Source organism: Dicentrarchus labrax, unplaced genomic scaffold, assembly GCF_905237075.1.
Source record: "Dicentrarchus labrax unplaced genomic scaffold, dlabrax2021, whole genome shotgun sequence".
NCBI classification, from domain to species: Eukaryota; Metazoa; Chordata; class Actinopteri; family Moronidae; genus Dicentrarchus; species Dicentrarchus labrax.
The window spans coordinates 3,597,773-3,615,605 of NW_026136703.1; the positions used below are offsets into that span (position 1 = coordinate 3,597,773).

Below are 17,833 nucleotides of genomic sequence, written 5' to 3' on the forward strand. Positions count from 1 at the left end.
AGATCTTTAAATGGTAGACCTTAACTTTGTGGCCCAGTGTGAAAGTTACTGCATCAACACTGACATAAAACTAATATTTGCTTACAGAGGACCTTTAAAGCAGTGTAGTGTGAAAGCCTATTGACTAGTCGATGATACACTGCACTAGATTATTGAGCCTGCCTGCTAGAAAAAGACCTCCTGGGAATATCTCAAATGTCCTGTGTATGTTCTTTGTTCACACAGTTTCAAATGAGGTACACATCAATGAGAAGAAATGCACAAGAAAACTGAGGAAAAACCCCAAACAAGAGGTCCTGTGCTACAGTCTTAAAGCTTTGAAGCTAGAGTAGTCACACAAATCTCTCTTATTCTGAAATGGTGAGAAATCATTTAGAGGTCATTTTGTGATATATTTGATGATATCAGTCCACTTCCTGCTTTGATCAGTATCTCGTCTGTATGCCCCTTCAATTACACACACGACCTACATTCTTGTGTCATCTAATACTGCCACAGAACAATATCTCCACATCAAAATGAATGATTTGCAACGCTACCCCGAAATCAGGGATGCACAGGTTAGGGGTAAAAAGGGCTGCAAACAGTGTGTAGATAGAGAACATTTTAACAAATAAATGCCTTCATCTGGCCTACTCTGTAGAGAATGTTCTTTAATTATGTATCTGTGCATTGTATGAGCAGGATAAACACAATAGGAATATAGAAACTGTGCAACGACCAAACAAAGACTTCAGCCTGTAGAAGACAAAACGAGATGACAAAATTATGTTGGAAAATCAGCTAATAGTTTATTATCTATTATTATTACAGTCTCCACTGCATTTTGGGAGATGGTAATCAATGTTCAGGCACAGCAAGCAGGCAAAAAGCAGCCCGTCAAATCACTGTGTCATCCTAGGAAATCTAGCTAAATACGTAGCTAGCTACATTATTGATCATAGTTGCCTTCTAATCATTCAAAGAATCTGGAGGAATTTCCGATTTACTAGTATTGGTATCGGAACAACTCTACTGGCGAATCCAGCTACCTTGCAAGGTGAAGAGCTCTTGTGAACTGATGTTGCATGTGGCTTGAACATGAGACCCAGACCCAACCCAAATGAAAACGAAACGAAATTTGAGGGAAAGTGAGGAGCATCTCTAAACAATGGCCAGATATTAAACAGACAGCTACCTTGGCATAAACTGTATGGCAAATTCCCTGACAATTGACAAAGGAATTTCGTCTCATGGTTTATCAGCAAATCAGCCAACCCTAATGTCGTTGCATAATGGATTTTGGCCCATTTTGTCTACTTTAAAACATTTATGCATTGGCCTAGACCTGGTCTGTGTCATGTGGGGAGCTACATGTTTGCTGTTCCTGTATGTGCTGATGTAATGTACTCAACTAATTATACCAAAGCCATTTCCTTAACACACACACACACACACACACACACACACACACACACACACACACACACACACACACACACACACACACACACACACACACACACACACACACACACACACACACACACACACACACACACACACACACACACACACACACACACACACACACACAGGGGAGTGTGCGGCAGAGGGAGAAGACCAATGTACTGTATCTGAGAATAACACAACAATTGCCTTGCCTCCAGCAGGCTCTAAAAGGCTGTCATAATAACTAGTTTGAGAGCAAACTCGGCGCTCTGCACTAACAGCAGCATTAACGGCTGCATCAGGAGTATGGCTTGGCTATGAAATTAAATGAGGACAGAATGTCAGACATATCCACTTCTGCTTTATTTGCCCTTTCTTCTGCTTCCTGCAAAGCACACACACAGGGACAAGCAAATGCTCTTACCTTCAGAGAGCAAGTGAGCCTGCCATAAACCAGAATCCAAATCAAACAATCAAACTATAAACCTGAAGAAAGACAAAGATAAATGGACTAAATAAATGCAACATAGGAAGAAGCAATGTGACAACACAGCATATGTTTTGTCTTAGCTATGCATGAATCACCCGTGAGCGTTTGAGCATTCACTTTGATGGTTTATCTGATGATTTTAATCCCCAACAGCATTTAATTAGTAAAAAATAATATACACACAATAAATCATGAATATTTTGTGGTTTTCAGGAAAAAATAATCATATTGTATTAAGTACAACAGATGTTCTCTGAGTAGTTTTTAAAGTAGAAGTGAAATAAAATTCAGGTTTAAGACGTCTCAAATGAGGGCTGGCTTGCGTTTTTTCTTCAACACTGCTTCCCATACAAAACCAAAAGTTTCTGACCAATATAGCAGAGCGATAATTGATCAGTTTTTCTACAAAAACATTTTTTGTAATTTAGCAAATGAAGCCAAACACTAACAAAATCCGGTCTGTCAGCAGATGTCAGAGATCCGGTCTGTTGTGACTTACCTCCTTGCCGAGGTCTTCTCTGATGACCTGCTGGATCTCCTCCATGGTGCTCTGAGGAGCTCGGCTGTGGAGCACCTTCAGTGTGGACGTGTACTCCTCGGGCAGCAGGTAGTCCAGAGCGCCCAGGTGCTGGCCCACCTTGATGAAAGTACCCCGGTTGGCACAGCACAAGTCTCGGAGACGCTCTGCCGACCGCAGATGCACCTACAGGCGAGGGAACAGAGAAAACAGACAAAAGGTATCCACGTAAATGTCACGGTGTTCTGAGATGAGATGTCTGATGTGTAATGCTGATGCTCTGACCTAAGGATGGAGTCAAACAGTGTCTATACAAGGGTTCAACCTCTTTAGACGACTGTGATACAACTTAGCGAGCCTGGAAAGACTGCAGGTCATATAAAGTCAACAAACACTCATCACCTGGTCTCTCTTACATGAAAACTATTGTTTCCTTTATTCTAATATAGCACCAATCTTTCCCAAACATTACCCAAATTATTTTATCTGTCTAAACTCAACCACACCTCTTCCTATACACCTATTAACAGATACCTAGTTTGTCAAAAGCGCCAGGACTCATCCTCCAGAGATCAAAATTCACAGAAGATTTTATTGCAGTCGACCCATTAGTTAGTAGCTAACTCACTCAGGTCCTAACCAGGGATTAGTTGTCAAGTTACGAGGTCATAGACCATGCCATAAATATTGGTCTACGGTAAAAATATTCCTAGGCCTACGTCGATCTATAGCATTTCATTCATTTCTGTGAAGTATTGAAATTGTTTCTTATTAAAATTTTATTAAGAGATAGACAGATATTTAGATTTTTTTATTTAGATTTTTATTAGATTGTTTATGATCTAAACTCTGAACACAAGCCATATTCAGAGCCTTCAGTCTCTGATAAACAGCCTCATCCTGCATTAGAAAGGTATGCAGTTAAAACAACAAAGAGCTGATAGAACAATGAGAGATTCATTATTCTTTTAAATTAATAAAAAGTAAATGAAAACTGAACACTAAATTTGTCCAAAAAAGTGCCTAAAAATATCAGGAAAACTAATATTCACAGGAAATAATCTTCTGAGAATTGATCCAAATCGCTCATTTTACACAAACTTCCTGCACTTATTGTGTTCACTGTTTGGATTCATTGTACAGTTTATCAGTTGTTCTCTCATATCAAATTCAATGCATAACAAAAACAGTAAATATCCATAAAATAGGTCACAGTCAGTTTACTCAATGATAGAAAATGGCTGCCTTCAGGAAAAACGTTGGGAACCACTGTTCTAAACCATTGGTTCTCAAACTATGGTACGTGTACCTCTAGTGGTACGTGGGAATCTCTGAAATATTATATAAAATTTAAATAAATTAATTTAAAAACATAATACAATCAAAATACAAGAAACTGAATGAAAATACTTTGACTCAATATCAGCCTGCACGCATGCGTTCATCCATGATTAGTTAGGAGCTAAGATGTGATAGTAAGATCGTAAGCGGAGGTTCAAAAACACTGCAATCGTGGCTGGAGGAACTATTGGTAAGAGAAGTTTGGACCAGGAGGACCCCTTTTCCACCAGATTAGCTCTGGTTCTGGTACCGGCCCCGTTCAGGATTCAGCAACAGTTATTAGGAATAAACCCGCCTGCCTAGCGGAACAGGGTCGGCCTACGCTGCTATATCTTATCAGTAATGGTGGTACTAAGAGAACACGGTATTTTCTGAGGTGGTGTGCAGCTTGCTCTAAACTATCTTTTTATGCTGGAGCATTAACTAAGGAAACTTAACAAGGGACGAGACAAGAGAATAAAAATATTCAGGAAGTTGAACAAAAGCACAACTACAACACAAAATACAATATATATAGACTATTTTAATTAAAGGGCCCTGGATGTTGTCTGTGGTGTTTGTCTTTGTGTATGTGTATGTGTGTGTGTGTGTCTGTGTCTCTGTGTGTGTGTGTGTGGTGGCCGCGTCCCGTCTGTCCCATTTGAACCAGCTGGAAGCGATAATGCTTATAGAGAGTTCCTCTCCTGAGACCAGTGCAAATAAAAAGCCGTGAAATTAGCTCCCCTTAACCCCTGTAACCCCCGCTACACACACCATGAATACAGACCAGCACAAAATACGCGCACACACACACACACACACACACACACACATACACATACACATACACACACACACACACACACACACACACACACACACACACACACACACACACACACACACACACACACACACACACACACACACACACACACACACACACACACACACTTCCCATAGGACCATTTGACATGAGTGTCATCTGGGCAATTATGACAAAGCAATGACAGAAACAAGTCGCCAGAGATTACCAGATGAGCCTTTCTGCTTAAAAATCTAATAGGAAACGTTTGGGTTTTTTTTCAAGGTTTTTTGTTGTTTGTTTGTTTTTTTATAAAAACCATCACACTACAGCACCAGAACCACCCACTCATTTCTGACTGTATGGAAAAGTAAAGGTAAAAGCTTTATCACATAATTGGTAGAATCATTAATGTGTTTATCACACAAAAAAGCACAGGAAGTTAAACAAATTGGATTTTTGGGTTTAATCTTTAATTCCTAAACCTAATTTATTCCTAAAACCTTATTTATATAGCTCTTAAACCAAAACAACAAACTGACTTGGTTAAACTTAGATAAACTAAGTCAATCCTAATATTTGGAGGGGGTGCATAAAAATAATGCATATTTTTTGTCAGAAAAAGGAAACTTCTGAGATCAATAATTATGATAAAGTCATAATTTCAATTTAAATGTCAAAATGCTGGGAATAAAAAAAAAATCTGAGAATATCTTACGGTTTTGACCCTGCTCTAGGGAGTTCAAATAAACAAAACAGACCTAATAAAATAGACCCCTCATTCTTTCCATTTGGTCTGATTTTTAAGGACTTCTGACTAAATTAATAACACAGAATCATTTTCAAACATTTCCCTAAGGTCTCAAAAACAATTCAGCAATAATGGTCATTTTATCCAAGATGTATTCCATTCTTCCTATTTTCCATGGAAAGACGGTCTAAAAAAGGCAAAATAATACAAAAGTCTTCCTATTATATCATGTGACCATATCATGTTGCTGTTTAACATGAGCTTGCAAATAAATAGAGCAAAGTTCAATTGTAATCAAAACAAACAAAATGAGTCACAGTTGTTTTTGTTGTCTTTTGTACAACAGCCGAGCAGAGTTCATTGCACTAGTGGTTTACATGTGATTTTGTGGACATTTGCCATATTTAGTTGCAAAGCGGCATCTTGGGTAGGTAATGTATTTCAGTGGGTTTTTTTGCTTTATTTGTTGAAATTCTCTTTGCATCCAAACAACAATCAATAAATCAAATGCTCTGGAAAAAATGAAACCAATCCTGTATCTGTGGCAGGCCTGTGATAAGCTGGCCTACCTGTGTGCACTCACTGTGCATGACAATGTGTGCCGGGAGAGTGGCTTTGGATGGAGGCCTGAAGGGATCAGATTGTGGGATTTTTTTCGGTAGTATACCTTTAAAATCTAGCTGTCTCTTGCTAGTCTCTACCTTCACTTTATTAAAACTATTGCACCTCATCTTCACCTCAAAGTGGATGCTACAGCAGTATTAAAACATTGTCACTATTTTCATAAATAAAAACTATTAGAATCACAATGATGTGACATTTGTTTGGGTCTGTACCAAACAAACATGTGGAGAACAGGATTTGTATGTATTGTTGTTGCCTAAAATGGCTGATTTCACTACAGCTTTTTTAGGAAATTAGAAAAAGTGAAAATTGCAGTCTTTTTTGTGTAATTAATTAAAAACCAAAGGCAACCAGTTTCAGTGAGAATTAAATTGTTTGCAGTTTGGTGGCGTACAGCTCAACACTTTGCAGGGCGAGGACTTCTATGATTGGTCAAACTTGCGGTCACACAGAATTGACGCCATTGGTTGAATTTGCGTTAATTGTTGCAACATTGCAACTTCTTGGAGGGACTGTACAGTACTTGATTATAATGTAGTTTTTTAAAACATTTTAGATGTATGAAAAAATTGCAGCTTCAGTGATTTGGATTCTGCAATTTTATAATATTGGGATTAATTGTGCAACACTGAATTTAAACTCGGTATAGAGTGGGACAAAATGTCACTGTGAGAGCTGTGATCGCTTACTGATTTGTCAATAATTAATGATTATACTGCCAATGTGTAAAACTAGAATTTTTTTACTATTATTATCATGATTATTATGATTATGATTCTGATGATTATTAGTAGTAGGAACGTAAAGGGAATTAAATTGCAATACAAACATGAAGATTCAAATCAGTGAGAAGAAAAATGAATCGTGATATCAGTTGTGGTAACACATTGCCAAGACTTCAGGAAATATGCACTGTTTTGCAGAGTTAATACCCTACCACGGAAATAAAAAAGGATTCTATAATTTGATAAACATAAGAAAAAATATATTTTGTCTGTAGAAAAATGTGTCCTCAATCTCAAACATCAGGAGAAAATTGTATTCTGTAAACTGTATCAGATGGTGAGTGTATCGTTACATCCTTAATTAGTAGCAGTGGTATTAGTATCAGGATTTGAATGATATGGTATGAAACCCCCACCAGAAAAGAAGGAAGCCGTTTGTTCTAATGGCAGCAGTTTTTAGCCTGTTGAATGTTTTTTACTGCAGACAAATCTGGAAGGCCTTTCTTTGTAGTCTCAGTCTTGAGGCTTTTTCACTCCTCTGCCATACACACGGAAGGCGTGTTCGACTCGCCGAGCAGCGGTTTTCCAAACAAATCAATGACAAAAAACACAGCCTCATCAATAATTGTCTTTAATCATCTCAGTCTGATCAATAAACCGGTGATTTCAATTCAAAACAACAGCCTGTGTCTTTAAAACAGTCGGATCACCTGAAGTCATGACAGAGCTATTTCTGTCAGAATGTGTTTGGAAGCTGATTCGGGGGGCTGATCAGGATGAAAATCTGGCATCAGTTTGCCCACGGCTCGTATCGCCTAATCATCAGATTCATCATCGCTCCTCTCTCTCTCCTCTCTTCCAGTAATCAGTGCGCTTTGTCCGACGGAGGCGGGCTCACAGCTAGAGGATGACATCACCATGGCAATGCTGCTCGCTGACAGCCTGAGGGCTACGCTGCTCTGGGATAGGCTGGCGCTGGCCTCCGCCTACCATCTCCACACACGCACCGTCCAATCAAAGGGGCCGTTAGCGCATTAGACACACGGGTTAATTCGTGGGACAACACAGAGACACAGGAGCCGAGTGCAGAATGCCTCTGGGTATCTCTACACTCATCCTCTTCACACAGTTGGCAAGGACAGTAAATAAATGGCTGGAGGTGTGTGTGTGTGTGTGTGTGTGTGAGAGAGAGAGTGTTGGTGGGTGGTGTGTAATGGATGAGAGAGGGTGAAAGAACAGGGGAGCGAAGGCTAGAAAGACAGGAGAAAGATAGATAACGCAAGGAGGAAGTGGGAGGAAGGAAAGGGAAATGGGCGGTAAAGGAGTGAAGGAAGGAATAAAAGATGGGAAGGAGGTAAAGAAGGAACCTTGAAATGCTTTTACTGTAGTAATGAGACTGGATCAACTTTCCACCTGCAGCTGTTTCTTCCACTTAACTTTGATTTTCAGTTCAGCTTGAAGAATTGCAGAAATGTGAGAAAAAAGTGGAGTGAGAAATATGAACTATGTAGACATCGAAAGGCTTACAGAGATGTGCAGGCCTCCGTAGGGCTGGAAATCTATCTATGGGAATCTTACGATTTAATTGAATTACTGGTGGCACAATCTGATTGAGAATCAATTACTTATTCAAAATCATTTTGCAATTAAATGAACAGAAAAGGGGCCCGGTTTTCAAGCTCTTAATGGTCCAGTGTGTAACATTTAGGAGGATCTGTTGGCAGAAACGGAATATAATAATATCCATAGGTAAGTTTGCATCAGAGTATAATCACCTGACAACTACAATCGTCAGGTTTTTGTTTTGTTTCTTAGAATTAGCTATTTTTATCTACAGACGCCGGGTGTTGCCTTCTATGGAGTCTGCCATGTTGAACCGCCATATTTCTACAGTAGCCCAGAATGAACAAACCAAACACTGGATAATTTGGGCTCTTTGCGTTTTTCATGCGTTTTCCGCATCTTCATCGCATTTGGAAGGGGAGGGTGAAACGAGGGAGTTGCAGTCTGCAACTACACCCCTAGATGCCACTAAATCCTACATACTGATGTATTCACATTATTGGGGAAAAGTAGCTTTTGAGTTCATCTCTGGCTCATTCTTAGAAAAATCTGTCTGTAGCCACATCACATATTTAAACCTTATAATGCTGATTTCTCACTAAAGATGAATCATAGCGGTAAACCAGCAGCGTTGGTGGTGAACGCAAACAAATCTGCCAACGCACTATTGAAAAAAAGTATTCTCCTCCAAGACTTTTCTTTTTTTGGATTTGGAGTCCATAGCTAGTCTAGCTAGGGAGACTCAAGAGTGATAGTCACCCCTATTGAGGTTTGGCAAAGTAGAGAAGAAAAGGCACCAGGTCAGGACTGGTGATGCACATTTTAGTTGACAAAATGTTAAAAAAAATGTGTTTGATGTGTAATGGCGACAATTTTTTATAATTGCCGAATGTATGAATCACTGTAGGCCTACATGAATGATTAATGAATCTGAAAATGAAAGAGAAAAAAAAGTGTCCTTACTTTTTGTCAAAGCCACAGTGAGCCACTGGAGAGGGACCAAAGAGCCACAGGTTGTCTACCCCTCTTAGCTAACAAAAACACAACCATTCTTATTTTCAGGTGATTACACACTCATGTAATATGTATACCTATGAATATTATATTCCATTTCTGCTAAGATTGACCTGACAATCAATACATTATGATAATAAGTTATAAAGTTATATAGCTACAAATGAATAGCAAATATCTGCTATTTACCACTAAGTTAGCTGCACAGACTCCTCCAAGAATCCTGCACCAGCCTTGATTTTCTGCATTGCACAATGAAACAGAACTGTCAGTGATGCTAAATGGTCTTGATGAAGGTCACTGTCTGACTGAATAAATAAAAGAGAGAGAGTCTTCTGTCTCTATGAGAATAATGACATGGCTGACTGGCAGAATGTCTGGCTTCCTCTGTACTAACAGAAGTTGTTCTGTGTGTTCTATCCCAGTTTGCATAGTGTATGTTCTTCCCTGTGAGAACTTAAAAACCAATATGCACTCAAGAAGTATAGATTACTCTGGGGTGCGTGTGTGTGTGTGTGTGTGTGTGTGTGTGTGTGTGTGTGTGTGTGTGTGTGTGTGTGTGTGTGTGTGTGTGTGTGTGTGTGTGTGTGTTTGGTTGATATGGTAGAAGGGTTACATAGCATATGACGTTTGCACAATAATTCTAATGGATTTCGAGACAATTCTGAATCCGTCCTCCTACCCTACCTTCATCCCCAAACCAATGCACAGAGTAGCATTCAACAGGTGGAGCATCGAGTGCAGAAGATCACACTTGCATAAAAGCTCAACTTCCAAGACCAAATTACCAGAACAACATGCCAACGTGGCTGTATGTGACCGATTCGTCTCTGCCGTCATAGCTGTAATAACCTCCGATTAGCGCTGTAACTATGGTCCGACCTTTCTTAGAAGTATTAAATGTGATAAGGTTTGCTGAAAAGAACCACATACAGTAAGGACGGATGCTGTGTTTCCGAGCTTTAGAGCCTTTCACTGTTACCATTACACAACACAACTTACAGGAGCAGAAATGTTCTCTTTTCTATCTTGATTGAAGGTTTGACTGAGAACACCACTAAAGATCTGAAGTCCTACTGGTGTCCTCTACAGCAGTGTTTCTCAAACCTTTTACATGGCGAACCACCTCAGAACATATCCACCTCTCCAAGTACCACCATTATGACTGATGTTAAAATACAGGCCGACCCTAATCAGATACAGACAGTTCACACGGGAGGCAGGTTTATTCCTAATAAGAAGATTATTTATTATTGACTGTTTTCGAATCCTGAACAGAACCAGTTCAAGAACCAGTGCTGATTAGGTGGAAAAGGAGTACTCTGGTTCACACTTCTATTCCCAATACTTCCCATTAATGTCAGTCCATTACATTTTATATTTTTAGTGCTTTTATTTCTTTTAATCGATAGAGACGGCTAAAGAGTGACAAAAAAGGAGAGAGAGAGAGAAGGGACACGCAGTAATGGGACACAGTTTGGATTGAAACCCTGGGCCGCTGCAGCCTTGGTACGCAGGGTGCCAACTCTACCAGGTGAGCTATCCGGGCGCCCCTCCATCACATTTCAGTTTGTAACTAATCATGGACGTATGTGCGATACATTTATGAACGTGACTACATAGCAGGCTGATACTGAAACAAAATATTCTAGAAAGTGCTACATTTTGTAGTATTTTGAAAGTATTTTATGTTTTTTAACTCATTTATTACAGACATTGCTCTGTATACCACTAGAGGCAGCATGCATACCACCAGTGATACATGTATTGTAGTTTGAGAACAAGTCTATCCTGCTCTAGTAACGCTCGTTACTGGAAGTGAGTGCAATAAAACCGTTGCTAGTAAAAAGCCAACACTTAATCAATACGCTGTTAAACAAGCATCAACATGCAAACCTGTAGAGAAGCTATCTCTGCTCCGTCTGCTTTCTCTCATCCACCTCTGCTATGTATTACACGAGCACAGTGCGCTAGCTCGCCTTAGAGAGAATTTTTACCTTTGCTTATCAGTTTCCTTTATTACTAATAATGGGTATCTGGATTTGGTCTGAAAAGTACATATTGATCGAGTTTTCGAGTTTTCGGCTGCTTATCTATTTAAGTGGAGAGCTGAAGTGCTGTGATATAAATTCTGACTGCTGTGGGACACTTGGTCTGTTTCAAGTCTTCTATTGCAAAAGCTAAAATCTGATTGAACTTGCAATTTTTTAAACAATTTGCTGCTTTATCAGTAGCTTTCATCCAAAAATATCCTGCTCAGTGTTGAAAAAGCACCATCGTTTTGATGAGGAACGTTTCAAAGCAGAGCTTGGCTTCTTTTTCTTTGTTCCTTTTTAACTCTGTCTCTCTTTACATATGTAATTAAAGCGTTGGCCCCGGGGCCAGTTCCCTGTAGTGCAGGTCGGTGGACAGCCTTCCGATGCCATTAAGCACAGATGGCAAATTGTTTTCTAGGAATCTCTCCTTCCCTCCCTTTGTGCTCTCTGATTGTGTGCAAGGCAGACACTCAGGCTAAACGGCTAATAATAAAACCCTTTTTCGGCCACACAACAAAACCGTGTTCATCTTTTTGCAATATTATTCATTCATTATATGATAACCTGTAATTGATCTACATAATCTGTGTAATATAAAAAAATCTAACTCTCGAAAAAGCATTGTGTGTATAGAAAACTTACATAGGCAGAACTTGAAAGTCCTAAAGCCAACTGTCACTCAAATGTGTGTAAAATGATATCATTTATTATTGTTGTTGGTTTTAACACCATTTATTACGGACCTACATAGGTGTAATGCAAGATCAAAAGCTTTTTTGTAAATCTGAAACAGTTTTAAGAACGCAGTGGAGATGGAGATAAAGATCATTCATTATTTAATACAATTCATACAGGCATGCAGCATTAGATTAGCGGACTCATTAGAGACAGATTATAAAAAGAATGGTGGAAATCTGTGCAGCAGAGGCTGAGATATTCAAACTGTTTGTCCCTGTATGGGTCAAGTTCTAAAGATATATTCCCATAATGCAACTGGATAGCATCTTTTATTATGTCACGTCATATGGGATGGATGGTCGAATGGGAAGGATGTTCATGTTTACTTTACGTTTAATAATACTGGACACTGACAATGACTTTTAATCTGAACTGACCTGAGGCTCTTCCATATAATTAAAGGAAGGCAAAATATGTGTGAGATTAGAAGATCGACACCAGTCTCAATAAGTACAGAGCTACGTCCTGGAGGAAAATTGTTGGTAGGTCTATTTTTCAACTTTAGCCAGAGCCAAGCTAGCCATTTCAAGGCAGCTGTAACCACCTCCAGACACCAGTTTCTGTCTTAATCCTGCACTGGGGAATCAAACACAAACATCCCTAGCAACCACCAGAGCAAGCTGTATCGCTGCTGTTTGGAGCTAATAAACTGTATGGACAAACTGACCTCCACCCTAAGACCACAATATGATCAGTATGTAAAATATAGGGATGGGAATGGATACGATTTATCAGTCTTTATTGATTCCCTGATTGATATACTAACAATTTCCTGTGTGGAAAAAAAGTAGGCCTACAGGCCTTCAGCATCAACACAAGTTGGTTCTCAATTTTCATCCCTAAAATACTAAAAGAAATAAAGTACATATATGTGCCTATAATATGTAATCCATTACATATATAAATGAAAGACCTTGTTATGTATAGTGTTACCATGGTTATTAGAGTTAACTAAAACTAAACTAAAAGTAGGTGTGAAAAAACATTTTATTTAACTGAAATAAAATTAAAATCTACATGTGAAAAATAAAACTAATTTAAATCAAAAAATGTCACGCTATTATGATTCTAACTGTTTCTTTAGTGAAAATGTATTCCCACACTAATCCTAAATCATATCTATCCAAATAATTGCAATATGAGAGTTTTACCATATCGTACAGCCCCTAATTGTATATACCAATATTATAATAAAAACAAACACTGAAAATAAAAACCTAACATTTTTAAATGATAAAAACTAAGCTGAATTCAAAACCAAAAATTAAAACTAAACAGACATAAAAACTAATGACAAATAAAACTATAACTCTTTCTTTTAAACACAACAGCAAAGAAACAAAAAAAACAATGACATGATATTAAAGTTGGTTTACAAAAGAATTACAGTGAAAAATAAATATAAAACTAAAAGAAAAAACACAAATGAATAGAAGTAGTTAGAAATAATTGATACAAAGAAAAAGCAGTTAAATTGTTGGCAATATAGAATAATAATGACGAGGGTTGGTGTCTGGCTGCCTCCACCCCACAGTATGTAAGGGGGACAATTTAGACAAATGGTAGCAGGCAGCTGGGAGTTCTCTCTACTGTGACTACAAAAGGGTTCTATAAAACTATAATAACACTGATGTCAACTCCTTTATTCCACTTGTTCAAACCGGACATCAAAACCTTCCTTAAAAAGGAGCCACAGGACCCATTATACAAGTGTTTTTACAGACAGTAGCACAAGTAAACTGACCTTTGTGAGTTTCCAGTGCTAGGTCTGAATAAATACAGCATTAGTTAAAAACATTTAGATTTAGAGCTGGCGTTTCTTGCGTTAATTGATGTTCCAAATATACAACAACAGATAAATAGTTATTGTGTGGCAGGAGTCAAAGGTGTGAGTGTGTTGTGTGCAGATGGACAGCAGAGAGCAGGGTCCTATACTGGGAGCCCAGCTGCAGTAATTGATTTCTGCTGCCACACCAGGGCTAAATGACTGGGATTAGTGGACTATGAACAAGGCCTATTTATTATTGGGATGCTCATGATTAGCTCGTTACTCAGCTCACTGAGGCTCATCTAGCCGCCTGTCACAGGGGAGAAGGAGAAGTGTGTGTGGATGTGTGTCTGTGCACAGATTTAAGCCTGTGTAGTCAATAGGCCTCGTCTACACGTATTATAGCAGCGAAGCCTGAGGAGTTAGCAAAGCCATTCACAAGAAATCCTCCAGCATTTAATACAATGATACAGAATGTATAGTATCTAAATAGACTGGGGCTGAGCTCGGGCCCCTCCGCTGCTCCACGTATTAAAAATGTCATTTATTTGAACACAGCCAAACAGCAATACAACAAGGTGGGAAAAATACAAGCCATTTGTTATCTATTACAGCCGAGTGTAGACGTAAGCCCTCACTGTGCTTCTGTGATGGCGCTGTTTGCTCTCACCGTGATATGAGGGGAATCGCAAAAAAATATGGGACTCAATGTCAAATGAGGAAAAAAAAGGAAGGAGGGACCAGAGAAAGAGGTGAGGTGGTGTGTGCCTGTGTGTGTGTGTGTGTGTGTGTGTGCCTGTGGTGTGTGTGTGTTGGGGGGGGGGCGGTTTCACTGGGAGCCACAGTTAATTTCATGCTCTGCATTTTATTGTCATGCTTCAGTAATTGTGCCTCATGAACAGCAGAAACACTCTCCGCCACAAGCCAGTGGATACTCCGGATCAGTAAGGATCAGCGGAGCTACTGTTCACGTAGGTACACAGTACACACGCACACACACGCACGCACACGAACGCACGCACACACACATTACACCATTCAGTGTAACTTACAATTCCTTTTTAAACATTTAGCCAATTAAATGCTTAAAAGTAAGTTATATTTAATCATCCAGTTCAACATGAAATCATGAATATTATATTCCATTTCTGCCGACAGATCCTCCTAAAGGTCACACACTAGACATTGGTCAATGTACATACATTACATAACTGCCTCTTAAGAATTAACAAATGCATAAAAGATACTACAACAACGTAACCCGGCCAAAAACACACATATTAAAGCAATAAAAGAGCTGCACAGTTTTTGCACAACATTAGTACACACACACACACACACACACACAACGCTGCGTTGCCTAGCAACTTTGACTTCTCCTGTGAGAGAGTTCATCCATCACAGTAAGTCTGATGCTGTACTCACCTGTCTGAACATCAGTCGTCAGTCTTTACACCTGAGCCTGCTCCAACTCCACCCATCCTCTGTCCCACCGTAACCAGTCCCCTCATCCTCTGTCCCACTGTAACCAGTCCACCCATCCACTGTAACCAGTCCCCTCATCCTCTGTCCCACCGTAACCAGTCCCCTCATCCTCTGTCCCACCGTAACCAGTCCACCCATCCTCTGTCCCACTGTAACCAGTCCACCCATCCACTGTAACCAGTCCCCTCATCCTCTGTCCCACTGTAACCGGTCCACCCATCCACTGTAACCGGTCCACCCATCTTCTGTCCCACTGTAAGCAGTCCACTCATAGTCTCTGTCCCACTGTAAGCAGTCCCCTTATCCTCTGTCCCACTGTAACCAGTCCCCCCATCCTCTGTCCCACTGTAACCAGTCCACTCATAGTCTCTGTCCCACTGTAACCAGTCCACTCATAGTCTCTGTCCCACTGTAACCAGTCCCCTCATCCTCTGTCCCACTGTAACCAGTCCCCTTATCCTCTGTCCCACTGTAACCAGTCCCCTCATCCTCTGTCCCCTGTAACCGCCTCCTCTGTCCACTGTAACCGTCACCATAGTCTCTGTCCCACTGTAACCAGTCCCCTCATCCTCTGTCCCACTGTAACCTGTCCCACTGTAACCAGTCCCCTCTGTCCCACTGTAACCAGTCCACCCATCCTCTGCCCCACTGTAACCAGTCCACTCATAGTCTCTGTCCCACTGTAACCAGTCCCCTCATCCTCTGTCCCACTGTAACCAGTCCACCCATCCTCTGTCCCACTGTAACCAGTCCCCATCCTCTGTCCCACTGTAACCAGTCCCCTCATCCTCTGTCCCACTGTAACCAGTCCACCCATCCTCTGTCCCACTGTAACCAGTCCACCTATCCTCTGTCCCACTGTAACCAGTCCACCCATCCTCTGTCCCACTGTAACCAGTCCACTCAGCCTCAGAGATTACTGTGAAATACAGCAGAAAGGTCTCACACACACTGATGGTAAAGCTCCATAAGTGAACGCAGCAGTCACTGCTGGAGGATCCACCATGAGCATTTCAGCGTTTAATATGTTAGCCAGACCCTACATGCACCTGCTGGTCACGCAACATCATGGGTGAGTTTGATTTAGGTCACTTAGCACGGATTAAACTAGTGATTAATTAAGGAAGTGATTAATTAAGGTAATTAAGGAAATTGTCACAATTTGATATTGAATTTGGGAACAGGCAAAAGCTATTGTAATGATGTGCACTGGACAGTAATAACATTATTATTCACACAAACAATTAACTAAAGCAGGGGTGGGCATTGGGGTGGAGGGCGGAGGAATGATATGGGAAGACAGAATTGTAACGTGAAAGCAAGGCTTATAGGGAACCAATAAAAATGCGGATGGAGTCATTATTTTATAGCCATTACACTGTGCAATCAACATTTACTTCATAATAAGATAAAGCAAAACAATTATTCATATATTTTTACTTTAATATGTGGGGTGTGTATTTGTATCTCAGTACTTCAGGTGCTTCGCAGAGGGTTTTTTCTCTCTCAAAGACCTCAGCCTCTTTTCACATTTCACTTGTTACTTTAAAAGGGGATATGAATGGTTATTACTGAAACTCGCCCTGACACCACCTTTTGATTCTGTATTTCTCCTACTAACAATGGGCCTCATGCAAGAACAGGACCAAGCCTCTGCACATGGGGCACCAGCTCCAACGGGCCAGGTCGCCTGACATTTTCGTATTCTTATCTTAACTTTCTGTGCGCCTGTGTAAATCACCTGCGTAAAAATTATGAATTTTGCTTGTGCATAAGGGGGCGTGCGTTCATGAGAATTTTTAATTTGCATAACTAACGCCCCAATAATACCACACAAGACTACACAGCCTGCCCCATGTGTGAAGAAGTTCATTCACCAAAATGGTATAGAAGAGAAAAAACTTTGGAGATTGAACTGCTCTCTGAGATCATTTTTAACAGCGTCAGTAGTGGAATTAAAGGAGCTGCTTAAGCCAAGCAAGTGCTGTTAACGCAGTGTCACCTGAGGGTCAAACTGTTGCTGAAATCAAGAACAAGTGGTTAGATATGAAGAGCAAGGAGAAGGGGTTCTGGACAGCTCTTAAATTGTGTTCGTACCAAAGAGAAAATTCAGAATAAGAGAAAACTGGTGAATGCTCGTCGTACAAGCCACTAAAGAACGAATATGTTGTACGAGTGGTTCTAGCATGAGACCCAATGTATTCAATCTTGCAGTTAGCTGCACCGGGTTCACACTAACGCCTGTGGTCAGGTGCGGTAGATTCTGCTTGTGCCCTGTTTCTGAGAAACAGAGCCCTGCATGTTTCTTTCCTTTCAGACAGAGGCTCATCTCGCTTTTTTTTTTACATCAGGAAAATCTACTCACAGAGACTCGACACCTGCTGGAGTTTATAATCAATCACACTGGACACTCCACAGATGGAGCACAATACAAACAGCTCAAATCAATTCTGGCCTCCAAAGCTTTGCTCCAGTGCATACTCACTCTCTTATAATGATTTGGTTTGGTTTACACAGCTTACAGATAACACACATCCAAATGACCACAAAAAAGAAGAAAAACTAA

The 17,833-nt window shown here is 40.2% G+C and overlaps 1 protein-coding gene across 2 annotated transcripts in view; it reads right to left on the reverse strand.

The window, feature by feature from the left end:
- Nucleotides 1–17,833, reverse strand: part of adck1 (aarF domain containing kinase 1) — an 84,551-nt gene that overhangs the window by 49,191 nt on the left and 17,527 nt on the right. For both annotated transcript variants that reach the window (XM_051396291.1, XM_051396290.1), the window contains exon 4: nucleotides 2,421–2,624. In XM_051396291.1, the coding sequence (XP_051252251.1) occupies nucleotides 2,421–2,624 (204 nt within the window). The remainder of the gene's footprint in view (nucleotides 1–2,420; nucleotides 2,625–17,833) is intronic.